At 47.9% G+C, this 27,455-nt stretch overlaps 2 protein-coding genes across 17 annotated transcripts in view; one reads left to right on the forward strand and one right to left on the reverse strand.

Moving 5' to 3' along the window:
* The window catches only part of Myo19 (myosin XIX), a 29,368-nt gene extending 5,985 nt beyond the window's left edge, over nucleotides 1–23,383 (forward strand). The window contains exons 6-26 of one of the 12 annotated variants that reach the window (NM_001163736.1): nucleotides 1,482–1,595; nucleotides 5,321–5,453; nucleotides 6,573–6,642; nucleotides 7,087–7,189; nucleotides 7,751–7,847; nucleotides 7,961–8,037; nucleotides 9,665–9,755; nucleotides 10,105–10,276; nucleotides 11,954–12,027; nucleotides 12,770–12,891; nucleotides 13,046–13,159; nucleotides 13,414–13,590; nucleotides 13,918–14,070; nucleotides 14,970–15,077; nucleotides 15,911–15,981; nucleotides 18,132–18,235; nucleotides 19,303–19,469; nucleotides 19,578–19,707; nucleotides 20,578–20,663; nucleotides 21,458–21,757; nucleotides 22,624–23,383. In NM_001163736.1, coding sequence (NP_001157208.1) covers nucleotides 1,482–1,595; nucleotides 5,321–5,453; nucleotides 6,573–6,642; nucleotides 7,087–7,189; nucleotides 7,751–7,847; nucleotides 7,961–8,037; nucleotides 9,665–9,755; nucleotides 10,105–10,276; nucleotides 11,954–12,027; nucleotides 12,770–12,891; nucleotides 13,046–13,159; nucleotides 13,414–13,590; nucleotides 13,918–14,070; nucleotides 14,970–15,077; nucleotides 15,911–15,981; nucleotides 18,132–18,235; nucleotides 19,303–19,469; nucleotides 19,578–19,707; nucleotides 20,578–20,663; nucleotides 21,458–21,757; nucleotides 22,624–22,755 — 2,595 coding nt within the window. In that variant the 3' untranslated portion in view covers nucleotides 22,756–23,383. Of the gene's footprint in view, nucleotides 1–1,481; nucleotides 1,596–5,320; nucleotides 5,454–6,572; nucleotides 6,643–7,086; nucleotides 7,190–7,750; nucleotides 7,848–7,960; nucleotides 8,038–9,664; nucleotides 9,756–10,104; nucleotides 10,277–11,953; nucleotides 12,028–12,769; nucleotides 12,892–13,045; nucleotides 13,160–13,413; nucleotides 13,591–13,917; nucleotides 14,071–14,969; nucleotides 15,078–15,910; nucleotides 15,982–16,208; nucleotides 17,704–18,131; nucleotides 18,236–18,796; nucleotides 18,915–19,302; nucleotides 19,470–19,577; nucleotides 20,079–20,577; nucleotides 20,664–21,457; nucleotides 21,758–22,623 lie in introns of those variants that run through there. The other 11 variants (XM_063269649.1, XR_005489919.1, XR_010055226.1 and 8 more) reach the window with 11 other exon arrangements.
* Nucleotides 1–27,455, reverse strand: part of Znhit3 (zinc finger, HIT-type containing 3) — a 41,179-nt gene that overhangs the window by 9,736 nt on the left and 3,988 nt on the right. The window contains exons 5-6 of one of the 5 annotated variants that reach the window (XR_010055229.1): nucleotides 23,456–23,894; nucleotides 21,128–21,790 (exon numbers count right to left, since the gene is read on the reverse strand). Coding sequence is in view for 3 of the 5 variants with exons in the window: in NM_001398850.1 (NP_001385779.1) it covers nucleotides 23,713–23,894 (182 nt within the window). In the remaining 2 variants the exon portion in view is untranslated. Of the gene's footprint in view, nucleotides 1–16,818; nucleotides 17,580–21,127; nucleotides 21,791–23,200; nucleotides 23,895–27,455 lie in introns of those variants that run through there. The other 4 variants (XR_010055228.1, XM_039087654.2, NM_001398850.1 and 1 more) reach the window with 4 other exon arrangements.

Genomic DNA, 27,455 nt, shown 5'->3' on the forward strand with positions numbered 1-27,455 from the left:
GGTCATGGTCCCTGCCTTTTCCTCACTGCCCAACCGGATGTCAGCACATTGAGGGCAGTATTTCTTGAAAAAAGATTGGTTTGGAATTCAAATCCCACAGACGTCCTTACGTGCTGAGGTCTGCGGCAGGTTATTATCAGTGCCTCCAAGCCTCACGTAGCTCATCTTTCAGGTTAGCCCGCTAATTCTTCGCTAGTCTGCTGTCTAATTTATGACAGCGTGGCACAAGCAGCCAGGCTCATCTCAGAGGTGGGAACCTCGGCAGAGAAAATGCCTCCATAAGACTGTGCTGTGGGCAGACCTGTGCGGCATTTTCTTAATTAGTGATTGATGTGGGAGAGCCCCGCCTATTGTGGTCCTGGATGGTCCTGGGTGTTATAAAAAGCAGTATGAGCAAGCACTCCTTTATGGCCTCTGCAAGAGCCCTGAGGTTTTTCTCCCCTCCTTGAGTTCCTGCTCTGACTGCCTTCAAAGATGAACTCTGATATAGAAGTGTGAGCAAAATAAACCCTTTCACCCCACGTTGCTTTGGTCACGCTGTTTCCCCACAGCAATAGAAATCCTAACTAATACAGGCGGTGAGTGAAAAGGATGTTTTTCCAAACGATAAAATAAATAAGCAGCAGAATCAGACTGGTAAAGAAAACGTAGGGAAGCTCTGGTGGCCAGGTGCTCACCTAGCCACACAGGGATCTGAGTTCCATCCCCAGGGCTGTATGAACCAGGTAGAGTGGCACTCGGGAGGTAGAAGCAGCAAAATCAAAAGCTCATTATCATCCGCAGCTACAGAGCAGGTTCTAACCATGTGGACCAGCCTGCCCATCCTTAACGGGAAGGGGGCGGCTAGAGAGAGAGTTCAGTGGTTAAGAGCACTGACTGCTCTTCCAGAGGTCCTGAGCTCAATTCCCAGCAACCACGTGGTGGCTCACAACCATCTGTAATGAGATCTGATGGCCTCTTCTAATGCGTCTGAAGACAGCTACAGTGTACTCATATAAATAAAATAAATAAATCTTTAAAAAAAAAATAAGTTTAAAAAAAAAGAGCACTTTCTGGTCTCCCAGAGTACTAGGATTCAATTCCTAACACCAACCTGTTGGCTCACAGCTATCTTTTTAACTCCAGTCCCAGGGAGTCTGACATCAGATTCTGGCCTCCAAGGGCACTGTATGTATGTGGTACAGATATACATGCAACAAAACACCCATACACGTAAGATAATTATTTTTTAGTTTAAGAAATAAAATCAGAGAAGAGCATAAGGTCACAGAGAGCCAGAAGCTAGCTGCATCCATGATGAGAGAGCCTCGGTGGATGAATCAGCCGTAGGTATTCTGCAGTTAGGCCTAACTTCTGGCGCCCGGGCAAGTGTTTTTTGGAGGAACCATGCTAGCACCACTCCTGGTAGCCTACCAGTCTAGGCTGTCATTGGATCACCCACTCTTGAAAACCAGTACTCATGTGACTATTTGATATTCCAGAAATTAAAACCCCACATCTTCACAGTGGGTGAGCAGACCTACAGGAATGTCAAGAGCTTGATTGAGCCGATCAACCAATCCATTGTGGTCAGTGGAGAGAGCGGAGCAGGAAAGGTAAGAGTATCAGTTTTTTTATCTGGTCCTTCATACCTAGTGAGGTGAACAGAAAGGCAAGGGCCATTGCCTGTGGCATCATTGGCCTCCTAGTCATTCACGGGTAGGCTGCCAGGGAGTCTGTGTGCGGTGGTCAGCAAGCACCACACCAGAAGTCAGAAGGCAGGGCTCCAGGGCAGCCTCCACTGCTAGCTCTGCTGCCATGCTGGTAAGTTGCTTTCCCCTTTCGACCTTCTCACTGGCGATGCCCCTAGAATCTCTAGAAATAGCAGTCAGGGAGGCCAGCATCGCGTACAACAGATCAAGTACCTCAGAAAGGATTGTAACGTCGAAGGCCTCAGTCGTTTCAGTTATGAAATGGAACGGAATAGAGGGCCAGCACCAGCATGGGATTTCCGTGTGAGCATGAAGGAGCCTCTGTCGTTTGACATGATGGCACACACCTGTAATGCCGGGACTTAGGAAGTGATATAGGAAGATCACTCACCAGCCTGGAGTAGGTAGTGAGACACTTTATTTTGTTACACTTAGAGCATCAGGTTCAGTTCCCAGCAACTGTGTGGTGGTTAATAAGCGTCTGGAACTAGTTCCAGAAGATCTGATGCTCCCTCCTGACCTCTGTGGACAGACTTCAAAACCCTGCTAGGGCTGTCAGTGTGTGAGAGGCTCCCGCTATGGCCAGAGGGCCTTACAGACAGAGGAACCCCAGGAGGCGAGACGGGTGTTGCATAAACAAGGATTTCTACAGCCGACAACTCAGGCCTCACCCAGCTGCCTCTCCCTTCCCACAGCCTTTATGAGGGATTCTTTGGACTATAAGTCCTTTTTGCCTACACTGATGTCAGAGTACTATAGGACTGGGGAGAACCTGGCCTAAGACCAACACAAGCAGAACTCATTAACCCTTCACTGAGTAGCCATCATGACTAAGGGCTGGGCCTGCTTTCTGTTTTATTTTTTTAACTTTTAACTAGTTGCGGGTGGGGTGGCACTTGAACACAGCACATGTGTAGAGGCCAGAGGACAACTCTGGGAGTCAGCTCTCTCTCCACCGTGTGCATCCAAGGCCTGGAACTCAGGTCATCAGAATAGGCATTGAGAACCTTGACCTGTTAAGCAATCTTATTGGCTTTTTTTTTTTTTTTTGGATTTTTGCTGGACAAGAGATTAAACCCAGGACCCTGAATGTGCTACACAGGCATGCTACCAAAGAACTATGATATAAACCCTAGACTGTACTTTATTTTTTAATTCTGAGATGAGGTCTCAGTAAGTTGACCAGAATGACCTTGAACTCACTTGCATAGTTTAACTGTCTTGCCTCTATGGGCACCAGACACACCTGCAACCAAAACACCTGTAAACACAATAAAATAAAATTAAAACCTAAAATAAAAGACCCACTTCCAGGTATAGTCAGGATGGGGAATAGGGTCCCCCTATTATTCGCATATTAATTGGAGGTAACATTTCCGTCCACTGTACACCTTAAACAAAAAGGAAAAAACCAGTTGCCTGGGTTCAGCCACAAGCACAGAAACAATGCAGAACTCAGCTTGCTTGCACAGTGGGCTGGCCCAGAGCTGAGTGGTAGACTAACTGTCTGGCGTTCGCAGGGCCTTGAGTTCATTTCTTGGCACTACCAAAGTTATATACTAATCAAACCCAAAGTCAGTGGAAGAAAGACAGTGAGAAATAATAAGCTAGAAAACAAATGATATAAAAAAAAAAACAAATGAATTCCAAGGATTTTATTTTGCAGTGTAAGTTTTGAGTTGCAGCCCATATACACACAAGGTGAACGCTCTACCACTGAGCCACGTTCCCAGCAAACACAGCCTTTAAAAATGATGGATAAAATCTGCACACATAGACACATAAAATTAGATAAACTAATCTTTCTTTAAAAAATAAAAAAAGTTGGGCTGGAGAGATGATGGCTCAGCGGTTAAGAGCTCTGGCTGCTCTTCCAGAGGTCCTGAGTTCCATTCCCACCAACCACATGTAGGTCACAGCCATCTGTGATGTAATCTTGGCACGCTCTTCTGGCACACAGGCATATATGCAGCTAGAATACTGTATATATAAATAAATCTTTTTTTAAAAAAAGTTAAATTGATATTATTCTTGCAAAGAAAGTGCCAACCCCAGATACTTGCATTTGTGAATTCTGCCAAGCATTAAAAGAAGAAATGCTACAAACCCTCAAAGTCTGAAAGAAAATAGAAAAAAGCGAACACCTCCAACCTAAAGAATTTGTTAAGAAAAGAGGTAGGGTGGTATGCTAGGAGTTCAAGGCCAGGCTGAACCATAAGAACTTGTCTAAAAAAAGAAAAAAAAAAATCAGGGGAAAAGTTGTAGAGTAACTTATCAAGGTGATAGGACACAAAGTGAACATGGAAAGATCCAACTCTATTCTTTTATTCTTTTATTTTTTTAATTATTTATTTTATGTATATGAGTACACTGTCACTGTCTTCAGACACACTAGAAGAGGGCATTACAGATCCCATTACAGATGGCTGTGAGCCACCATGTGGTTGCTGGGAATTGAACTCAGGACCTCTGGAAGAGCAGTCAGTGCTCTTAACCACTGAGCCATCTCTCCAGTCCCAATCTATTCTTTTAATATTGTGGTGCACATTTATAATCTCTAAGGAGACAAAAGGACAGAGTTTTAGATATTTAAGAACTATATCTCATTTTGGCTGATTAAAACCAAAGAGTATACATTTTATTAGATTGACTTTAAAATAGAGCAATGTCATTTAGTAGGTTGTTTTTTGTTGATTTGTTTGTTTGTTTGTTTTTTATTGAAGTAGAGTCTCTCTGTGCATCCCTGACTGACCTGGAATTCACTCTGTAGACCAGGCTGGCCCTCACAGAAGTCCACCTATCTTTGCTTCTGGGGATTTGGGATTAAATTCACGCGCCACATGCTCAGCCAATAGTAGGTTTTATGAAAATAAAGTTGAAAAGATCTAGGTTTGGCTTTTTTCTATCGTTTTTCTATTTTGTTCCATCGGTTAAAAAATAGATGTAGCAAGGCAGGCGCAGGGTAGGGCACACCTTTAATCCCAGCACTCAGGAGGCAGAGGCACTCCGTCTCCTGAGTCCCAGCCTAGCCTGGTCTAGAGTGAGTTCCTGGGCATCCAGGGCTACACAGAGAAACCTGGTATTGGGAGCAGGGGGATGGATGTAGCTCAGCATGGAGAGTGAGCACTGGGGAGTCAAAAGTGGGAAGATTTCTGTGACCTCAAGGCCAGCCTGATCTACAAAGAAAGTTCTAGGCTGGCAAGGACTACATAGTGATAGCCTGTCCTAAAGGTAAATAAATAAGATTAAAAATAGATTCATAAACTAGTTATTAATTTCTCCAGGGTCTGTGAGCAGATGCACAGAAGGCCTCCTATAAAAGAATCACTAATAGCAGTGAGACCTCAGAGGTAGCCTACCAGGTCTGCGCTTGGGGTGTGGGGTGTCCCTCAAGCACTCCAGCCTCTTTCCTTAGAGCATCTTCTGAGCTGAGAGAAGCAGAGGTGTGCACCCCCACTTCAGAGGTAGGAAGTGCATTGCCCAAGGCACAGCTGAATTCAGCAGCCATGCATGTGTGCAGGCAGCAACATTTGATGGATAGAACACTCTGGTGGGCATCTCTCTCTTGGGGCTTGTAGCAGGAGGGAATAAGAATGAAGATTCTACCCGCATGGCTGTTTTTGCTACAGACATGGACATCCCGATGCCTGATGAAGTTCTATGCTGTGGTGGCTGCCTCACCTACTTCCTGTGAGAACCACAAGATGGCAGAGCGGATTGAAGAGCGGATCCTGAACTCCAACCCTGTCATGGAAGCTTTTGGTGAGCTCAGTGTCCTCTGCTGTACTCCAGTCCCATTTCCTCTGGGCCCCACCGCCTTCCCGGAGAGAGAGAACTTTAAGACCTCTCTCTGGGTTGGAGAATGACTCTTTCACTATCTAGGTTCCAACTTCTTCCTGGATTCCCTCAGCTTCTGTCTATTAAAGGTGCTACTATACACCCGGGATACAGCTTAGTGCTAGAGCCTAGCATCTGCGAGGCCCCTTTCTGGATCGAGCTGGTGCCATCTGGCACATCTAGAACAGATAGAAAGTGCCTCAACTCATCTAGTCTAAATCTTACCTTTCTGTTGAGTTTCCTAATGTTCCAAAAGAAGGACATTTGTCAGAGGTGGCATGGCTTGTGTGGGGGTGTTGTTTGGGAGATTTTTTGGTTTTTTGGTTTTGTTGTTGTTTTTTAGGGGAAGGGGGTTGTTTTGGTTTGTTTGGGATTTTTTTGTTTTTCCCCCACTATCTAGCTCTGGCTGGCTATCCTAGAACTCATTATGAAGACCAGGCTGTCCTCACACTCACAGATGTCTGCCAGCCTCTGGCCCTGATTAAAGGAGTGTGCAGTGACACCCTGGCTTATGGTGGTGTACCTTTCAGTGTCTATGTTGGGCCTGGAGTCCACGTGCTGCGTCTGTGTCTAAAACCAATAGCAGCACCTTGCTTTCACTGCTTCCTTGATTGGGGCTAGAGAGAGAACTCAGTGGTTAAAAGCATTGATTGCTCTTGGAGAGGACCTAACTTCAGTTCCCAGCATCCACATGATGGCTCACAGCCATCCCATAACTCTAGTTCCAAGGGCTTGACCACCTCTTCTGACCTCTTGCAGGTACCAGGCACATATGTGGTACACATACATGAATGCAGACAAAACACTCATACACATAAAAGAAAAAATCAGCCCTGACCACCTAGGCTTGTTCATTCCTGTCCCTGGTTCAGAACCCATTTGCCAAAGCCCATGTGCCCATTCCTTAATCCTGACCCCCATGGCGTAGAAATCAGCAAAGGGGCCTTTAGGTGACAGGGCAATAAGAGACAGGGACATGGCCACAGCAGCTTGTGAAAATCCTGCAAGCCTGGGGAGTGGTCTAACCACCGATGTGATCTCTAGGGAACGCATGCACACTGAGGAATAACAACAGCAGTCGCTTTGGGAAGTTCATCCAGCTCCAGCTGAACAGGTAATAGTTACTGCCATTCAGCAAATGGGACAGCAGAGATGGGGACCGGAAGCAACTGGGTAGCCACCCACCCGGGTCACCATGGGCAACAATCCTCAGAGCTTACCTGCTGTATCTGTGGGTTTCTCGAACTCAGTGGACTCTGGAGGTGTCCTGTTTTTAACCTAGGAAATCAACTGTGACCTTGAGCTATAGTGTTCTTATGGGCTGTGCACTCATGATGGCTTCTTGTGCTCAGAAATTTCTTGTTAAATGCCTCTTTGGAATAAAACCTCGAGCCAGAAGCTAGGGCATTGGCTCACAGGTGATTGTCATGCCTACGTGAGCTACACACAAGAGAATGTCCCACTCAAAGACATTCGGAATAGTGTTGTCTGAGACAGAGTCCTAATAAATGGCTGTGGGATGAAGGGATAGTAATAACGGGCCCTGCTTCTCCACCAGAGCCCAACAGATGACAGGAGCTGCAGTCCAGACCTACCTCCTAGAGAAAACCCGTGTGGCCTGTCAGGCCGCCAGTGAGAGGAACTTCCACATCTTCTACCAGGTCTGTGTCACATGCAAGGCTGTCCCTCTAGCCCAAGCACTCTCCATACCTGGCCCCTTGGTTTGCTCTCAGCAGAGCTGCTCACCAAGCAGTTTGGGCCCCAGGGCATGTTTCGCTTCCTCTATCAGACAGAAGGTCCTTGAGCAGGGCTCTGTCTAAGTAGAAGTTACACTACCCACACTAACCTGAGGACACCTTAGGAGAGGCACTTTCCCACCACAACATGAGGGCTGCTCTGGAATTATTCCTTCCCTGAACTGGGCTTCTTCAGGGCATTGCTAGGGCCCCTGGCACCCAGAAGCAGCTTCTTTTGGGGAGGATATACACTTCCCTAATTGAGATAAGGGCTCCCCTGCGAGAGTCATGTATTCTGCATCAGACCGCCAGCCTTCCAGGAAGATGGTTTCTCACTGAGGCTGGAGACATCCCAGAGATGTTCCTTTTACCCCGTGCTCTGTGCTCAGACTTTCAGTGTTGCTGCCAGTTCTTGCTCCTCATTCTAACCCCAGGCTTGCAGAGCTCCCCAGCCCTGCTCAGCCCCCTGTACGCCCCTTCCCGCAGATTTGCAAAGGAGCCACCAAGGAAGAAAGGCTCCAGTGGTGCCTCCCTGAGGGAACTGCCTTCTCCTGGCTACCCAATCCAGAAAGCAGTCTGGAAGGTAGGAGAAGCTTCCCTAGACTGCCCCAAAGCCCTACCCATTCTACCCAGGGCCTGTCTCCTTTCCCCCACTGACCCTGCTGACCACTGGGCTGTGACATGGATTCTTTTCAGAGGATTGTTTCGAGGTGACCAGAGAGGCCATGCTCCATCTGGGCATCGACACCCCCACCCAGAACAACATCTTTAAGGTCAGAAGAAAAGCCATGCTACTTACACTCAGAGGTGACCATAGCCCTTTCCATGGATTGTCCCTGGACTTGGGACTCTATTGCCATGAGCGCCTAGGACTTCAGGCCCTATTGTACCATATCCAAGGAGCTGGCTGCCACTCTGGACTGGGTCATAAGACGGTGACACATCATGTAGTCCTTTAGTAATTAACATGGTGCAGTGACCCACAAGCTCAAAACACAAGCACCTCAGGGCGGGTTTTATTACCATGACAAGAATGAAGAATCTTTTCCTGCTGTCTAACACTTTAAAGCTTAAAAATTATTCATGGGGTTGGGGATTTAGCTCAGTGGTAGAGCGCTTGCCTAGCAAGCGCAAGGCCCTGGGTTTGGTCCCCAGCTCCGAGAAAAAGAAAAAAGAAAAAAAAATTATTCACACCTCTTAGCTCACTTGGTTTTATCAACAGTCTCTTGAACATAAAGATTATTTCCATTTTATACTTGAGAAAAGCAGAGGTAGAGAAACCTAAGGCATCACTAAGTGACAAAGTTGGTTTCAGGAGTTGTCATTCCAAATGCCCACCTCTTCCCTGACCCTGTCCTCTGCCTCTCCTTCTCCCTCTGGGAACCCAGACAGCTGGCCTCATCTGCCTTTGCTGAAGGCCAACTGCTTTCCTCACTTTCTCATCCCCTAAAGCCACCAGTTGTAATGTATAGGGTAGGCTGGGGACAGGGACAGGGAAGCCATTGCAGGAAGAGGATACTGATGGCCTCCACAGGGTGTTTAAGAAGCTAAAGTGCCATTCCCAGTATGGACGCTGAGATAAAGGGCAGTCCATGGAGACAGGCCAGAGGAAGTGACATACTTACATGGCAGGGAAGACACCCTGATCAGAAAGGTGGTCTCCCACTGCCAGACTCATCCATTCCACTGAAGATGTGCCCCAGCCATACTGTCCTGGTAGTTTGGGACCAAAAGACCAGTAGCATATAGAGATAATCTGTCTTGGGACCAGACAGCAATGGCAGGAGAGGCTCTGTTCTCTTAGTATGAGGTCCAGGGGTTCCAAGGTTACTGGTTCTTCCAAGGGTTCTCCTTGCCATCTTCTTGGAAGTTGCCTGTATAGGTCACTGAAGGCACAGGCAGAAGGGTGGCACCTACAGCCAACACCAGGATGTCAGCTCCTCCTCTAGGCTGGACTATCACAGCCCAGCAATGCTGAGGAAGGGCCCAGGAAACCATGGCTAAGCCCCATCAGGCAGAAATGCCTCGGCCAGTAACTAACAGAAGCAGTACTCCTGTGCGGACTGTTCTGAAGAGCAAGCAGTGGGACAGAGGATGGATGGAGGCAGGCCCTGCTGGTTGCTCTGGAAGTTCTCTGAAGTCCTGCTGCCTAGACGTCTGCTAATCTCACCTCTCTCCTAGGCTGACATTAACCTCCTAACTCTGTTATGGGCACCCTCATGGTATGTCCTCACAGAATGCTGATGAGATTGTGTGGGATCTCAACCATACAAAATCATGTCTGACAGAAATAGAAGGGGCAGTCATCGGGAGCTCCCTTCTGTTGTGATATCAGCATAAGGACTCACCTTCTTGATCAGGTCAAGCCCCCGCTTCCTGACTGTCCTTTCCGCCCTTCAGGTCCTAGCTGGACTACTGCACCTTGGCAATGTCCACTTCGTTGACTCAGAGGATGAAGCCCAGCCCTGCCAACTGATGGATGGTACCAAGGGTGAGAGAAGAGGATGGGAAATGCACCTGGCAGGAATGACTAGTGTTAGTGGACTGCAGTGGGAAATTAAAGGGTGATTAAACCCTTGATTAAACCGTCTGCTGTAGGGCCCACCATGGATAATTTTATCCTGAGCCTCTGATGAAGCCAACAGTGTTGTCTCTAACAATCAGAGTCAGGTGGCTTGGAAAGTGATTTGTCCAACTGTAACACTGTGACTTCAAGTCCTGCCTCTGCCACATAAGGAGGCCTTGGGCAAGCCTCTTCATCCATCAGAACCTGTGTTTCCTCCGTCCGTCCACTCGGTTCCAGTGAGGGTGTTTGCCTAAGGAGGACTCTCCTCTCCCAGGCTCTGTCAGGACCTCAGCCTTGCTGCTGCAGCTCCCAGACAACATGCTGCTGGAGAGCATGCAGATTCGAACCATCAAGGCAGGCAAGCAGCAGCAGGTGTTCCAGAAGCCCTGCTCCAGAGCTGAGTGTGACACACGCAGAGACTGTCTGGCCAAACTGATCTATGCACGGTGAGTGATTTACTCTGGGCCTTCACTTCCCCATAGCTTCTTAGCCTGTCTGGGATTGGACCACACATTGTCAGGCAGTAGATATAGGTCCAAAGTGGAGGAGGCTGGAGGACACAGACCAGTTGCTGGGCTCCCAGGAGATGCAGGGCACGGCTTCCACGTTTGCCCTAACACTGCCTTGGGCTCTGCCTGTACTGAATGGAGAAGCTGCTCCAAAGGCGATCTCCACCTTTACAGGTCCAAGCTCAGACTGCTGAGTAGTAGATGGGCTCCTCTGTCACCGTACCCTTCATCCGGGCAGTTAGAGAGATGGTAGTGGAGCCAGAAGCTCAGTTCCCAGTCAGTGCCCCATATAAGAAGCTGGAGCCCAGTGCAGCAGGGAAGGTGGTCCTCACCTTTCTTGGGACATGACATAGGCACCTCCGTCCTCTGACCATGTGGTCAAATACTGTGTCATCTTGAGTTCTGAGAACCCTCAGAGTACCCTGTAAAGGCTCTCAGGAGCTCAGGCTCCCCTGAGATTATGACAGCCGGTGTTTATATAGGTATGTGAGATCTTGGACAACCCTGTTCAGAGCCAGGAATCTAAGGTCTTCTAAGCCCATGCCAACTAGAGACAGGTACTTCTGCCTCAAAGCAGGTTTTAGGTCAGAAGTTGTGGGGGTTTTGTATTTTGGGTTATTTTAAGACAGGGTCTCACTGTGTAACTCTGGCTGGCCTGGACCTCACTGTCAGTGCTGTAATTAAAGGTGAGTGCAACTACACCCAGCAGCCAAAGGATTTTTAAGTAACTCTAAAGCTACACAATGGAAATTTAGAACAAGCTTCTAGCTAAAGAGCATTTTACACGGGCTGGAGAGATGGCTCAGCGGTTAAGAGCACTGACTGTTCTTCCAGAGGTCCTGAGTTCAATTCCCAGCAACCACATGGTAGCTCACAAACATCTATAATGAGATCTGGGGTCATCTTCTGGCCTGCAGGCACACATGCAGATAGAAAGCTGTATTATGTATACATAATAAATAAATAAATATTTTTTTAAAAAAAGAGAGAGATTACTTAAGTATGCCTTAAGAGAAACTAAGGCATAGCAGCCACCTCTAAACCCAGCACATTTTAGGCTGAAGTAGAGGTTGCTAGTTCTATACTAGAGTCTATATGTAGGCCCTGTTTCCAAAATGGGGAAAATGGGGAAGGCAATGTGTAGGAAAGGGGTCTGTTGAACAGTCCTGTGCTTGGTATCACCTTGTAGAGCGGTCTCATTTTCTCGGGGCCAGCAACAATTTCAGAGTAGGGTGTGCCATTATTATTGTGATTTGGCCCCCTTGTGCAGGCTTGAGAAGAATGTGGCAGCTCTGTAAGCATGTTCTGGGGCCATTCAGTGTACTCAGCTTCTTACAAACACAACTGGGACTTGCCTACATCTTCTAGGCAGGGCCTTAGGTGGCAGTGGGTCACATGACTGATGCAGACCTACACCCTGCCTGACAGATTAGATCTGTGTATACCTGGAAATGTAAATGCCCAGAGCCTGCCTCTGCAGTAGGTCAAAATTGCACAAGCCAGAAACAAGAGGACTTAGCCTTTGGTCTGGCATGTTCAGAACTCAGGGCCTTTTAGCATGTGGTACCCCCTGGAAGGGCAATTTCACCACATCCTATGCTTTCCCATCAACAGGCTATTCGACTGGCTGGTATCTGTGATCAACAGCAGCATCTGTGCAGACTTCAGCTCATGGACTGCCTTCATAGGTAACAGGGCTTACCCTGCCGGAAACACTCCAGAAAATAAGCAGATGGACCCTGGGTGGAGGAAGGGTCCTGGGTCACTTGGGTACCTGTGAGCAGCCCCTTTCCTCTCTCTACTACTGTCCCCATCCATCCATCCATCCATCCATCCATCCATCCATCCGTCTGTCCGTCCGTCCTTCCATCTGTCCATCCAGGAGTTTGGTGATATTTCTGTTTGATTGCCCACATATGACATGTCCGTGGCTCTCAGACCAGTTTATGTCTTATCCCTAATGGTCCTTTTTCTCCTAGATACTTAGCTCCAGTCCCAGGAAGGTAGTCAGACACAGTTGAGGGCAGTATTGTAATTTTGGGTTGGATGAGTCAAATAGGGAGAAATTAAAGCCAACACAGTTTGCTTAAAGAGGTGGGCATCAGCTAGGCTGCTGAGATAAGGTCCTCTGAACAAGGTTGATACAGAGAACATCCCCAGTATCACACAAAAAACAGGACTTGTATCCACAAGGGAAAGCCTGTGGGGATTTAGATTTGAAAGTGGGCTAATGCCTGGCTGCCCTTCATTCAGATTTTTGGCTTTCTACTCGCTCTGATGTGGTATGGGGGAGGGAAGAAGTCCTGGGACCTACATAAGTGGCTTGTGGGAGTAGCTGATTGTCATCACCCAACCTCATCCCAAGACTGAGGCCTCAGCAAGGGGCCAGCCACCATGTGGTAGCCCCATGGCTCTCTCCTCTCTTCCCAGGTCTGCTAGATGTGTACGGGTTTGAGTCATTTCCTGACAACAGTCTGGAACAGTTGTGCATCAATTATGCCAATGAGAAGCTACAGCAGCACTTCGTGGCTCACTACCTCAGGGCCCAGCAGGTGAGGAATAGGTCAAGGCAAGTCATCCTGGAGGCACCTTTGTTCCTTGTTTTATTGATAAATAACAACTGTATGTAAGGAGGTGTTTTAATATACTCTTGTATATATCCTTAATGCTATACTGGAACTTGCTTTCTCTCATCCCTGCTCCTAGGAGGAATATGAAGTTGAGGGCCTGGAGTGGTCATTTGTCAACTACCAGGACAACCAGACCTGTTTAGATCTCCTCGAAGGGAGCCCCATCAGCATCTGTTCCCTCATAAATGAGGTAAGGAGGTTAAGCCAGTGAGCCAAGCAACAGAGTTAGACTCTTGGCTTTTCTGGTGCCTTGGTGATTATTTTGTGTGCTCTTTTGTCCATCTCTCTCCCCCATCTACAAATTATTGTGCTAATCCCTGTGCTTTCCCTGGAGTTGCTATAATGCTTGTGTTACAACTCTGCTACCATGGGTCCAGACACCAAGGATGCTGAAGGTGTGGGAAGACCTCATCATTGTGATGCTTGCCCACTCCCATCCTATAGGAATGCCGCCTTAACCGTCCGAGCAGTGCAGCACAACTACAGACACGCATTGAGAGCACGCTGGCAGGCAGGCCCTGCCTGGGCCATAACAAGCTCAGCCGGGAGCCCAGCTTTGTGGTGATGCATTTCGCAGGACCTGTACGGTACTGCACAGCGGGCCTAGTGGAAAAGAACAAGGTAAGCCTGGGCCACAGCATATATATAGCTCCTGGGTAAGAAAGCTGAGTCACTGCTGCATGTACAAAGTAGTTCCTATAGGGCATCCTCTTTCTCCTCAGTGTCCTCTCCTCAAAATCCAGGCTCGTCTCTTGAGCCCTGCCTAAGATCTTTGCTAATCCATCCTGACCTGCCGTGAAGTGGTCCATGCTGTCCATGTCTTCTTGGCCAGCAGGCCCAGTCTTCTTGGGATTCTAGCCTGCCCTCCCAGGAAGCCCAGTACTTGGGGACGGGTAGCCAGCACTAGGAAGCAGCTCACCTCTCTGCCACCCTTGCCCTTCCCAATAGGACCCTGTTCCCCCTGAGCTGACTGGGCTCCTGCAGCAATCCCAAGACCCCCTGCTCATGATGCTGTTTCCTGCTAACCCTGAAGAGAAGACCCAGGAGGAGCTGTCTGGCCAGAGCAGGGCTCCTGCATTGACTGTGGTGTCCAAGTTCAAGGTGGGTCTAGTGGTGCTGACATGAAGTGCTCCATACAATGGTCTACTGAGTGTTCCTCAGACTGGGGCTGTTTACTGGGGAGCAGTGATGTGCGATGCAGAAATGGTCCCTGTCTCATCAAGTTTATGCTTCAGTGTAAAAGACAGGGAACAGACAAGACATCACCGGGTGTAAGGATAAGGTCTAATGTGGCGACTCTCAGCCTCTGCTGATGGGGTAATCATAGGAGAGTAACACTATATGGAGCTGTGACTGCCCTGTTTAAACCCTGTGCTTGGCTAGACCAAACTACCACATCCCTTGGTTTATGTGGTCATGTGATAACATGTGAAACTTGTTCAAGCTGCTCACCTTCCTGGGGTTTCCTGACCACTGCCCTTCAACAGTGTTTTCACCTACCCTGTCCCTTTTTTCATTTCTTCTGTTCAAATGCTAGCCCCCACTATACTACCAAGTTTACTGTCTGATGAGCGTGCTACAGCCAGAGCCTCAGACACTACCAAGAGCTCCCACACAGCCTGTGTGTCATTAGGCTGAGCTAAGCGATGTCTGAGTCACATCCAGTTGGCACATGGAGCAGGCTTAATAATGGAACAGCAGGGGTGGTGTGAAGCTGTTCTGTAGGAAAATGATCCTGGGGAAGAGAGGACAGGGAAAGCCCCAGACCAGAGGCTAAGTCAGTAAGAGTCACTGGTCCAGAAGCATCCTTGATAAATAAAGGGTGTGAAGTAAGGGTGCTTTGCACACATTCTTTAAAAACTTCCAGTCATCACCAGGGTATATGTGAGCCTGATCTCAAGGCTGGGAGGGCCTCCAAAGATACAACACCATCACTAACTAGCATCTAGCTTAGGACCTTGAGCTGCCCCAGTCCTAACCCCAGATTCTTGTGTCTTCAGGCCTCACTGGAACAGCTCCTGCAGGTCCTGCATAAAACAACCCCCCACTACATTCGCTGCATCAAGCCCAACAGCCAGAGTCAGCCGCAGACTTTCCTCCAGGAAGAGGTAACTAACCCTGAGCTACCGCTACCTCTCACCAAGAATAACGAGGAGAGCATCTCCAGATGGGATGCTCACCGGCAGTCTCTTAGGCTGGGCCTCACATTAAGGACGGGCTTATTTCCCTGCTCTGACAGGGTAGTCACCAGTGGCTGTATGGTCTGTACACTCCACCAAAGTCTGACCAAGGTGGCACACGGGGATGCTAGAGTATCTGGCTCCCTGCTCACCTAGCCCATCCCTGACAAGAGACTTGAAACTGCTCAAGGTAATGGTGTTTTCTGATTTGTTCAATATCTGCACAGTCCATGAAGTATGGCTATCTCTGGACTGTCAGTCTCATTTTCCAGTTTACATTAAATCATTCCTCAGGATTTCAGGTTCTGAGAGAATAATAGATGATATGTGAGTTCTGGACAGCACTGAAGAATGTCCCACAGTCACCTGCTAAATGTGCCTGTGTAGCCAAAGATGACTTGGTGAAGTTTGGGTTCAAATCAAACACAACCGTTTTTGCTCGAGCAACTCTGATGCAGGAAGAGAACAGGCAGTTCTGTATTGTGAAGCGGTGTCAGTCCTGCGGATGTGAGAGACAGAACCAGGCCTGCGTCTGTTTTTGTGAGCCTTAGCTATAGGAAGAGCCAGGTACCAGACAGGACCTTTGCAGCTTCACCAGGACCTATTTAGCAGAGATTATCAGGCCCTCTCGGTTTCTCATGATTCCCACAGAGACAGATATCTCCATCAGCCAATTCTGCCTGTCGGTAAAGGTCAGGACGAGAGAGGCAGAAGAAATGACGTTCCTGGCCCGTACTTGCTTTCTCTCCCCACCCATATAGGTCCTGAACCAGTTAGAGGCCTGTGGTCTTGTGGAGACCATCCACATCAGTGCTGCTGGCTTTCCCATCCGGTAAGTAAGCCACATTGCTGTAGGACCAAAGCCTGGTGGCACTCAGAACTTGGGACAGACTGGGAGGTGGGAATTAGGAGAATGGCAGGTGTGTGGATGGCAGGTGTGTGGATGGCAGGTGTGTGGATGGCAGGTGTTCGGATGGCAGGTGTGTGGCAGTCTACCTGGAAGGCAAGGGATAGCACCTGTACATTTACTCTGTCACTCTATAATCTCTGCCCTGGTAGGACTACACTCCCATGGAAACAAGAACATTAAGTATGAGCCAGACACGGTAGTGCACACCTATGATCTCAGCACTCCAAACGAGACAGGAAGATCAACATTAAGGCAAGCCTGGGCTATATAGCGAGTTTGAGGCCAGACTGAGATAGAGTGGGAGACCCTAGTGAATCACGTAAGAATGATTCAAAAATCAACAAAAGGGCTGGGTGGGTGCTAGAGAGATCGATGACTCTGAGGTTCAGAGTACAAACTACTCTTACAGAGGACCCAAGTTTGGTTCCCAGCATCCACACAGGGCAGATCACACTGCCTGAGAGTCCAGCTCCAACGACCCCTCGGGCTTCATGGGTGTCAGCACTTACAGGTACAGACCCACACCCACCCACCCACTCCACACAGATGTAATTAAGTAGAATATAAATACATCTTTTTTAAGGGTCTAGGGTTTGGCGCACTGGCTACTCTCCAGAAAGACTGGAGTTCAATTCCCAGCATGCACATAGCAGCTAACAGTCATCTATTAATTCCAGTTCCAGGGCATCGGAATCCTTCCTCTGGCCTCCACAGTCACCAGGCATGCACATGTTACACAGACATATACGCCGGCAAAACTCTCATATATATAATGTTTTTAATTTACAAAGCCAATTTTTTAAAGAATCAGTAAACAAATTTTAAAAGGGTCTGGGGAAATGGCTCATGGGTAAAGAGCTTGCTGGGACCGAAGTCTGGGTCTCCACGGTCCATGTTATTTAAGCTAGGTATGGCAATAAGCATTGTAGTCCCAGTTCTGGGAGATGGACACAGAATTTCATGGGTCTACTGGCCAGCCAGTGTAACCAACCAGTCAGTGAGCTGCAGGCTCAATAAGAAACTCTCTCTCAAAAAAATTGAGAGCTAGAGAGAAAGGCTTCCATTGTCAAATTAAAGCCTTCACCTGTGCAGGCATGCACACACTTAACGCAGATAACACACCTACACACAAGTGTAAGTACAACTAGTGCTGAGAAACAGAATTTGTTGCTGGCATGCAGGGAGAATCCACGGGCTGGTTATCCGTGTAGGCCCAGAGAAAAGGAAAGGGCCCGCCAGGGAGACTTAGAACAGAGAAAAGCCATAGTGAGGTACCAGGGGACTGGGCCACCGAGAAGGAGCAGGATGTAAGCGAACAGGGGCCAGATGGAGCAGGCTCGAGACCCGTCACAGTTGCTCTGAGTGCACTGGAAGCTGCTGGTGTGAGAAGGGAGTGGCAGTATCTTGTATTCTCAGAGAATCCTTGTCTGCTCACTGGAGGGCGGGTGCAGGGTTAGGATAGACGGAAGTTGAGTGAGGAGGCTGTTGCTGATATCATGGAGCAGGATTAGCTGTGAAAACTGGGAGCAATGGGGCAAACTGAGATATAGTTGACAGTAAAGAGAACTGGACAGTTCTTCAGACTCGTGTGAGGCCTCAGCTTCCAGGCTGTAGAGAGAACTTGCTGTTTTCTGGGGCAGATGGTTGAATCAGGACAGTTTAGCAAAATGGGTTAGTCTTGGGGAGACCCGAGTTGGAGTGTTTCAAGAACCGTGCAGGCACATGTTGTCTGTCCTCAGTGCGTGTGAGCACCCCACTGCCACCAGGGACGCCTACCACACCACATGGAAGTCAGAGGACCACTTAGCAAGACCATTCCTCTTCCACCGGATGGGTCTCCAGGATGGAACTCAGGTTGTCAGGCTTGGCAACCGGCATTTTTATTTGTCTTGCCAGCCACAAACTCAATTTTACATGGTATCTGCAGGCTTCCCACTGAGTGACCCTGGGCATCTCTAGAACACACCCTCCTCCATTCATCCAGTGTGATCGTCAGGGCAGCACTGGCTTTGAGTTCCAGCTAGGGACCTGGCTGACAAAGTCATTCTCTTTTTGCCTGCTTTGGCTTCTAGGGTCTCTCACCAGAACTTCATGGAAAGATATAAATTGCTAACAAGACTCCGACCTCGTACATCCTCTGGCCTCAGGAGCCTGTGTCCTGCCAAAGGGTCCTCTGGTGAGTGGGGCCTGCTTTTCATCATTTGTTCACCCCTAAGTTACGGAGGACTTCCCTGTGCATCCTTGGGGAGGAGGGTTCAGAGACTAATGGTTGCTGGAATAATGTGAGCAATAAACCCTAGCTGACAACAGTGTAGGCAGAGAGCTTCCTCTGGTGCCAGGGAGAGGTGGACATGGGTGAGCATTTTGGCTAATCCCACGAGAGGAGATAAACTGGATTAACCACGTGACAACCACTGCACATGACATAATCTGGACAGAAGCTTCAGGCATGAGATAAGCCAGAGGATGTGAGCAACTCCACACAGTAGCAGTGAGTAAGGCTGGGGAGAGAAGTTGTCTGACAGTGTAGCTGTCCATTCTAGGAATGTAGAAATGTTAAGGAAAGGTGGAGGGACAGACCCAAGGACAGATCTCAGCCCAACCACAGCTGCTCCCCAACCCACACTCTTCTGGGCCCCATCAGCGAGTTCTCTTCCTCTTAGGAGTTGTGTCACGTTCCCTTCTCTCCCTTTCTTTCTCCTCTCTCCATGGTTTGCTCTCCTGTCTCTCTTCCAAGCCCCTCTGGGCGCTGGTCCATTTTGTGGATGTCTCTCATCTCTCGTCTCCAGCATCTGCTTTGGTGGCCTCTGTCTCCAGAGAGGCTCTAGGCAGCTAACTGTGGTCAGAGCCCTCAGGTAAATCCTCCCACACAGGAGGCAGCCCTGCAAGTCTGGGAGGACTATCACATAGCTGGGTGTGTTCTCCCTTTTCTACACATGACTGACTGGAAGGGGTAAGGGGTGGGGCTGAGGGAGTGGCCAAGGAGCCTGGGATTCCCTTCTGCAGGCTTCCAACTCCCCTTGCCAGCTGCCCAAGGAGGCTTCAGAACACCCCCAAACAGCCAGGACTTTGGGGGACACAAGGGCTATCTCTACTCACAAAAAAAGGGGATAAGAAAGAAACGACTAGATCTAGAACTGCAAGAAAGAGGCTTAAAGAGCTCTAGGAGTGCACAGTCCATTTCTTCAGGCTTCGGAGCATACAGGAAAGCAGGGACTAATGAAGCCTTTCTCCTACCCCCAGAGCAGCCTCTGTGTGCCAAGGAGGCCACACTGCAGCCTCTACTACAGGACATTCTCCATGCTCTGCCAGCTTTAATTCAGACAGCAACCACTCCCAGTGACCCAGCTAAGACTGCACAAATCCCACTATACTGTGGCAGGACAAAGATTTTCATGACTGACTCCATGGTAAACTGGCTGGGGGGTGAATTACAGGTACAGCTTTGAGTGTAGGCCCTCCTCAGGAGGAGGAGGAGGAGGAGAGGCCACACACCTCAATAGATTCCCTTCTCTCAGCTAGAGCTTCTGGAATGTGGGCGTGCCCAGATGCTAGAGCAGTGTGCCCGCTGCATCCAGTGTGGCTGGAGGCGACACCGGCTCCAAAAGCAGGAGAAGCAGAGGCGGGCGGCCGTGATCATTCAGGCAGGTAGGTGAGCTGGTCCATGGCGGTGTGGCCAACCATCCTGGCAGGCTTATCTCATAAAGGCCAAGTATAGTGCCACACCTGGGAGCCCAGCACTGGGGGCCTGAGAAGGAAGATCTCGTTTGGTGCCAGCCTGGACTACGTAGAGGCCTTGTCTCCAAGAAAACAATATGAATTTGTTTTTTTGCAATGCCACAAGTCAAACCCAGGGCTTCAGTCATGCTAGGCAAGAGCTATACCACAGAGGTACAAATCTACACAAACGAAAGGTTGTAAAGGCACAGATAACCCAGATTCCTCTTCCTTAGGCACTGCTGTGGACTGAGCCTGAGATGGGCCCTTGGCAGTGAGAGCTCCCGATGGCCCTTCAGTGTGTGGGTATCTGCAAGACTGAACAGTGTTGCATTTTTTAAGATTTACTCCCAGGGTTGGGGATTTAGCTCAGTGGTAGAGCGCTTGCCTACCAAGCGCAAGGCCCTGGGTTCGGTCCCCAGCTCCGAAAAATAGAAAAGAAAAAAAAAAAAAAAAAAGATTTACTCCCATGTCAGGAGGCAGGGGGTAGGGGGCCTATATGTGCGTGTAAGACTGTGTTACCTTATGCATGCAGCTGCCCTTGGAGGCCAGAAGTGAGAGTCAGATCTCTTGGAACTGGAGTCAAGAGAGTGTGAACCACCATGTGGGTGCTGGGAACCAAATCTGGGTGTTCTGCAAGAGCAGTAAGTGCTCTTAACCACAGAGCCATCTTTCCAGCCCCTCAGGAACGACTTTTGTGTTGACAGAGTGTGTCACTAGAAGAACAGATTTCATACTTCCCTCTGGTGCTGGCCACGCAACTAATAGTTCTAATGGTTTTGATGTCTGCTGTTTGCTTAGCTTTTCGGTCCTGGTTAACTCGGAAACACATCAGAAGGTTACACATAGCTGCCACAGTCATCAAGCACGCATGGCATAAGTGGAGAGTGAGTATGACTGGGGCCAGGGTGGGCAGTACTTGAAGACTGGGCTTCTGACAGGCCGAGAGGGAATGTCTGCCGCTGTGGTGTGGGTGTATTGTTAGGCCACAAAGCCTCTCAGCTTGTGTCCGTCCTCTTCATGAGGTTGGCTGAGTGGCATGTGCAGCTCCAGGAACAAACTGTCAAAGGACTGCGGTTTCTTTACGTTCTGCCATGTGCAGCCAGTCTAGTTCAGGGCATTGCAGCCAAAGGCCTCCAGTTACCTTGTCAAGATGATTTTCTATCTGCTAGAAAGATCTAGTGCGATGGCTGTGCGATGGCTCAGCAGGTAAAGGGGCTTGCTGCCAAGCCCATCCCACCTGAGTTCAACCCCAGGGACCCTCACGGTTGGCAACAAAGGCCCAAAAGCTGCCTTCTGACCTTCACAAGCATGCTCACACCCAACACATACACTACATACACACGTCACCTTTTATTTTGTTTTGCTTTTTTTTTTTTTTTTTTTTTTTTTTTAAAGATTTATTTATTTGAGCCACCATGTGGTTGCTGGGAATTGAACTCATGACCTCTGGAAGAGCAGTCGGGTGCTCTTAACCGATGAGCCATCTCTCCAGCCCTTTGTTTTGCTTTTTAAAACAGAGTTTCTCTGTATACATCTGGCTGCCTGGAATGTAGAACAGGCTGGCCTAGAACTCAGAGAGATATGCCTGTTCCTGGGTGCTGGAATTAAAGGTGTGTACCACCATACCCAGCTATTTTATTTTTTTAAAGAGAGCTAAAAGGGATGTTTTCTCTTTAAGATCAGAATGGCCTGTCTTGCCTCTAAAGAACTGGATGGTATGGAGGAAAAACTCATGCCTCAGGCTCCCGGTACCCTGCGTTCCTCGCTGTCCCCAGCACACACTAGGTTCCTGGGAGCAATAATCCACCTCTGGCCCCTGGGACTGGTGCTAGCCAACTCAGCTGATGGCATGCGTGGCTTTCAGAGGAAACTGGTAGCCCATGCCTGCCTTCGGCTTCCCGCAAGCGGCCCCAGCAACAAAGTCCAGACACCACAACAAGATCAGGCTGGTATCACATCCATCAGAGCACTGCCCCAGGTATGTTCTCGTTCTGGGATAGTCATGGGAGACCTGTTGAGAAAGGCAGGGAACAAAGCTTGGAGCAGCACCGGGCTCCTAACCCTGCTGGGTAAGCCAAAAACTACAGGTGTGGATTACTGCCATTGTTTCAACTAATGACCTGGACTCTTAAGAGCCTTCAGTTCTAGAACCCTTCCAAACAGTGTGCCTTTGAAGGCTTGGCTCTGCCCCACAATATGAGCTCCTCAGTTAGGTGTGTATGTCACACAGCCATGTGTCCTCCACCATGTGGGTACAAGCAACATCCTACAGGGTAGGTGTGTAAAGACTAGAGAGTGCCATGGTTAGCCTACGTAGAACATAATTAGTCCTACTTGTAAGAATTGAGTGTGGCTATAATTTGTCACCTCAAATGAAACTGCATTTGGCAGTTTCTTAGATTTTATCACATGGTTCCTGGTTGTCAGCCAACGTATGGCCCAGCCCTTTGTGTTGTAGAGTCTGTTCCACTTGAGAGCAGACCCTCACAGCCTGGCCTTAGCTCAGCCCCTTCCCTGGATAACCTCGGTGATGGCACATCTCAGAACTTCCATATTCTCCTCTGTAAGCCTGGGTTAATACTTAGCCTAGTACAAGGGACCAGAGGAAAGAAATGCAGTCAACAAGATGCTATATATGTATAGACTATCTCTCTGAAATTGACAAGGGGTAAACAGAAGTGTTCTGATCTTCCAGGTATAACTAGTCACAAGATGACAGCCAATACCCTTATAGTAACAGACGCCTTCCTAGTATTTCCTGTCTCACAATGAATGGATGTGAGACTTTATTCCTATATTTATCTGAGTCCTGCCACTCATAGGATGCATCTTCTTTCTCCCTAGGGCTCAATAAAGTTCCACTGCAGGAAGTCTCCACTTCAGTATGCTGACATCTGCCCTGACCCTTCAGCCTCTAATGTTACTGGCTTTAATCAGATTCTGCTGCTAGAAAGACACAGGCCAGTCCAAGTGTGACTCTTCTACCCCCACCTGCCTGAGTGATCTTTACTGCTTTGTTTCCACAAGCCCTTTTCCTGCCAGCTGCCTTGCCAAAGACATCTGATCCCACACACAAGTGCCAAGCTATTCCCACAGCAACTCCAACTGACTCCAACTGCACGTGCAAGCAGATTCCAGCCTAAGCCAGGGCTTCATGGCCAAAGTGCCACCCTCCAGGGCTATGGCCTCAGCACTGGCAGGATCTGGGGGTGCTGGGTACCAAGCCAGGATTAGGGCCACAACATCCCAGCTTACTGTCTTTAGGCTCAGACTCATCAGATGTAACTGTCCATCCAGAATGTCACTACAGCAAGATGGACACTGGGCCATCCACAAGCACTTTAAAGGGCCAAGTCACCCTAAAATTGGCTCTAGAATTTTGGCTGGGGGAAAACTTGCATATAATTCATTAAGGGAAGAATAATATTTAATAAACTGATTTATTTAATGTTACCAAGGACAATGAACAATACAGGGTCAAGAGAACCACACCTTAAATTTCTTAACACTATCAGTTTTCGATTCAAATGGATACACTTGGTATTTATGATGTAACTCTGAACTGTACAAGAAATAAAATTTAGACCCACCATCTAAATATAAATAGCCAACTCTCTAAGTACTTTATGTATGTAGTTTCCCTGTATATATGATGTGTACCACATGCATACAGTACCTGCAGAGGTCAGAAGAGGGTGTCCAATCCTCTGGAGCTAATTACAGTTGTTAAGTAGTCAAGTGGGTGCTGGGGTCCTCTGGAAAAGCATCAGCGCTCTTTAGCTGCTGAGCCATCTCTCCGGGCTGCAAGTTTCCTCTTCACAAAGGCTCTGCAGCGAGCGCTGTGATAGAAAAGACCCACACGTGCTACCACAGCCTGAAAACCTCCTCCTCGGAGCAGTGGGCGGGCGGCTTGAGCAGACAGCATATCCAGTTTTAAGAATCTTTGTTCTGGGATGGTTCCACAATTCTTAAACAGCAGTCTGCAAACTCCACGAACAGGGGCTCCTGCATGCAGGCTTTCATCAGCTTCGCCTTGTTGTCGCCCTGATCAAGGCTAATCATCAGCTGCCTCAGGTGCGGGTTGAGCAGTAAGCTTCTTAAAGTTTCTGATTTACCTTAAAGATCAATACCAGCTTTAAGTTCAAGTGGCTGAAATCTAAGTGTTTCCAGTGTAATCAACTATGAAGAGTTTATATCTCCACCACTATGCTGTCACCCCATATCCTAAGATTGTACAACCAACCAGCATCAAAACCTAATACACACCTTTAATCTCAGTACTCAGGAGACAGAGGCAGGTTAATCTTTGAGTTCAAGGCCAGCCTGATCTATAAATCGAGTTCCAGGACAGTCAGAACTACATAGAGGAACCCTGTCTCAAAAAACAACCCCTCCCCATAAAAAAACCCTTTTAAAATCATCTGTACCAAATGTGAATTTTTTTCCTTACCATAACTACATGTACGTATTTGCATCCAAATCTAGTTAGATGATTTAAAGTGCATCAGTTATATGCATTGTGCCGTTTTTGAGAAACAGGTTCTGGAATCAAGCTGCCTTGGACATCAGAAAGATTACTGTATCACAAATTAAACTTCAATATACATGTGAACAAAAGAGATGAGCTGGAGAGAAAATACAATGGTTAAGAGTACCTGCTGTGCAAAGCATGAGGCCCAGTGTTCATATTCCTCCACCCACTTAAAGGCTAAGCGTGGTCCTGTGCATACCTATAACTCCAGCACTGAGCAAGACAGACAGGTGGGTCACAGGGTTCTGCAAACTGCTAGCCTAGCCAAGGTGTGAGCCAGGTTCACTGAGACTCCACCTCAAAGGAGTAAGGTGGAGAATGACAGGGGACACTCAATGCTTCCTCTGGCCTGTGAGATTAGCACCAATAAGAGTTATCTGAGGAGCCATCTAGGAAAGGTGAGCTAGATGGTGACTTTCCCAGAGATGACCCACTGTCTTTGCATGGTCTGTGATGGATGAGCTCAGAGAATCAAAGCCCCAAGAGACTTCACCCCAGGACTGCTTCTTGGAGCTGATGTGCCTTTCCTGCCACTATTACATAGCCTAAGGGTTCCTGGGCATCAGCCCACCCTATTGAGCACACTTCCTGCAGATAAACATGAAGATGAACTTCCATAAATTAATGCTATTTAGATGAGTTAATGATTTTATAGAATTTCTGATTTGATTCAAATAACTTTAGGAATAAAGTTTTAAAAGATGGTTTTAGTTTTTCTAGAACGATGTAATAAAGTCAGAATCAAGAATAAATTGTGCCCACTCCTAGTAGTAAGTAAAGGCTGAATAATAATAAATGCAATAAGCCTTCATTCATAATTACACTGAAAAGAGATACAGACTTGGGATAAATTTGTTCTCAAGGAAAACATTCAGGTCCAAGAATGAAGCCACCGGTGTGTACTATAAGGCAAGACCATGTAAAGACTGTTGCTTTGAACTTACAACTTTACCGGACAAAACACTGCTTTGAACTACTAAGATTGATATTTGAACTACTGATATTCTTCTGAAACTCCCCTTTTAACATCTTACCTATGAGGTAATTCTTTCTTACGTAGAGAACTTTTTAAGCTATACAAAGGCTGAAAGCAATAAAGGAAGGTGGTGTAGCCATTTTCCACTTCGCCCAGTGTATGTGGTCTGTGAGTGACAGTGACTCCTTTCCTCTCTGGTTCAAAGAGCTACAATCTGAGCCTACCCTGGCCAGTGAGAGGCTCCTCACCAGAGAAAGGAGCTCTAGCAATAAATCCTTTCACTTAATTACCCGACGCTAAATGCATGTGTGGATTCACCAGAGTTTAACGCTTAAGTACAGAACAGTAAGAAAGAGTTAAGTCTCCAGCATTTAATAAAGCACAGATTTGTAAAGTAGAGAAAGCAGAGAGAGAGAGAGAGAGAGAGAGAGTTGCAGCAGTCTTCAGCCATAGAATAAGAAGAGTGTTAAGTCTCCAGAAGCCATCAGCTGCTAGCAATCAGTACAGTTAAGAGTTACAAAGCCAGAGACTGAGACCATCAGTCTTTTGGCCTTCTTCCGACACTGTGTCCCACCTCAGCTCCCAACCCCAAAGGCCAGGACAACTCCACAGCATTCTTACAAGGACCACAGCAGCAGTGCTACAAAACTCTGCATGATTGAGCTGGCGAGATAGCTCAACGGTTAAGCACTGGCCTACAACTCTATTCTCCAGGACGGTCCGACTCCTCTGGTTCCTGTGGCATCAGCATTCGTGCACACGATTAAAATGTGGGTGAACACCATACCCCCTCTGGTGATTACCCAGTCTTTTTTTATGACTGCACTGTAAACTGAACATTGAAGACAGGAATACAGGTCTCTGTCCCACAGACTGCTGTAAGGCCAGCAAATCAACTGTTCTCAAATGTGACTATAGTACTAAAATACCAGTAAATCTAAGGTACTAAGGGAAGCTAGAAAACTTCCTAATCTGGGGCTAAAGGAGAAAGGTAAGCAAAGAAAATGAACTATATTTTGAAGAGCAGAATCATGCCAACCTGCAAACCAGTAGGATCCCAACATAACATCTGGCATGTGCAAAATGGGAGCTCTGAAACCAATATGCTGCCAGAATCCCATGGCTAGACAAGACTGCATGCTACATTGCATAGTAGCCTTAGAAACAAGCCCCAAATCCCAGCACTGCAGAGGAAGAGGCAGGCAGATCTCTCAGAGTTTGAGGCCAGCCTGGTCTATACAGCACATTCCCAGCCAGCCAGCCAGCCAGAACTACACGATGAGACTATCTTAAATAAATAAATCCCATTTGTGTAACACCTGGAGGCCAGAGGTCCACAGTGTGTTTCTTCCTCAATTGCAACTGTCCTCTACTTTTTTTTTGAGACAGGGTCTCACAGTGTGTAGCCCCGGCTGGGAGTGCTGAGATAAAGGTTCATGCCACACAGTCCACTCCACCTTAGTGTGTGTGTGTACGGGGTGCGGGGAACACACACTGCAGCGTCTCTTACCTATTTAGATAGACTGACTACCGACAAGGTACTGGGATCCTCCTGTGGCTACCTCCCTAATGTTAGGATTACAGCACCTAGCTCTTTTCCTTGTTTTTAAATAAATAGAGATGCTACAGGTTAAAGACAAGTCATAAAGCTTATACTGTAAGCACTATCAATTAAGCAATCTCTTTACCTCCTTAAAAAAGAAAAAAAAAATCCCATTTTAAAAGGATAAAAAGAAGAGCTGGCAAAGGCTCAGCAGGTAAAGGTGCTACTGCCAAGCCTTGATGACCAGTCCCGTCCCTGAGACAGAGCTGTCCTGACTTCTCCATGTGCCCACGGGGCGGGATGCACTGACAGAGAGGTGCCTCAGTGGTCACATGCACTCGCTGCTCTTTTGGAAGACCTGTGTCAGTTCCCACATCCATGCTGAGGGGCCCACAACCCCTCAGCTCCAGGGAACACAACACCCCTTCTGGCCTCCACCAGTCCCTGTACTCAGGTGCACAGAATTTAAAAGTAAATCTTTAAAGATAAACTAAGAGCACTGGCAACTCTTCCAGAGGTCCCGAGTTCAAGTTCCAGTAACCACAGAGTGGCTCACAACCATCTGTAATGAGATCCGATGGTCTCTTCTGGTGTGTCTGAAGACAGCTACAATATACTCACCTATA

This window comes from Rattus norvegicus, chromosome 10 (genome assembly GCF_036323735.1).
Source record: "Rattus norvegicus strain BN/NHsdMcwi chromosome 10, GRCr8, whole genome shotgun sequence".
Taxonomy (NCBI): domain Eukaryota; kingdom Metazoa; phylum Chordata; class Mammalia; order Rodentia; family Muridae; genus Rattus; species Rattus norvegicus.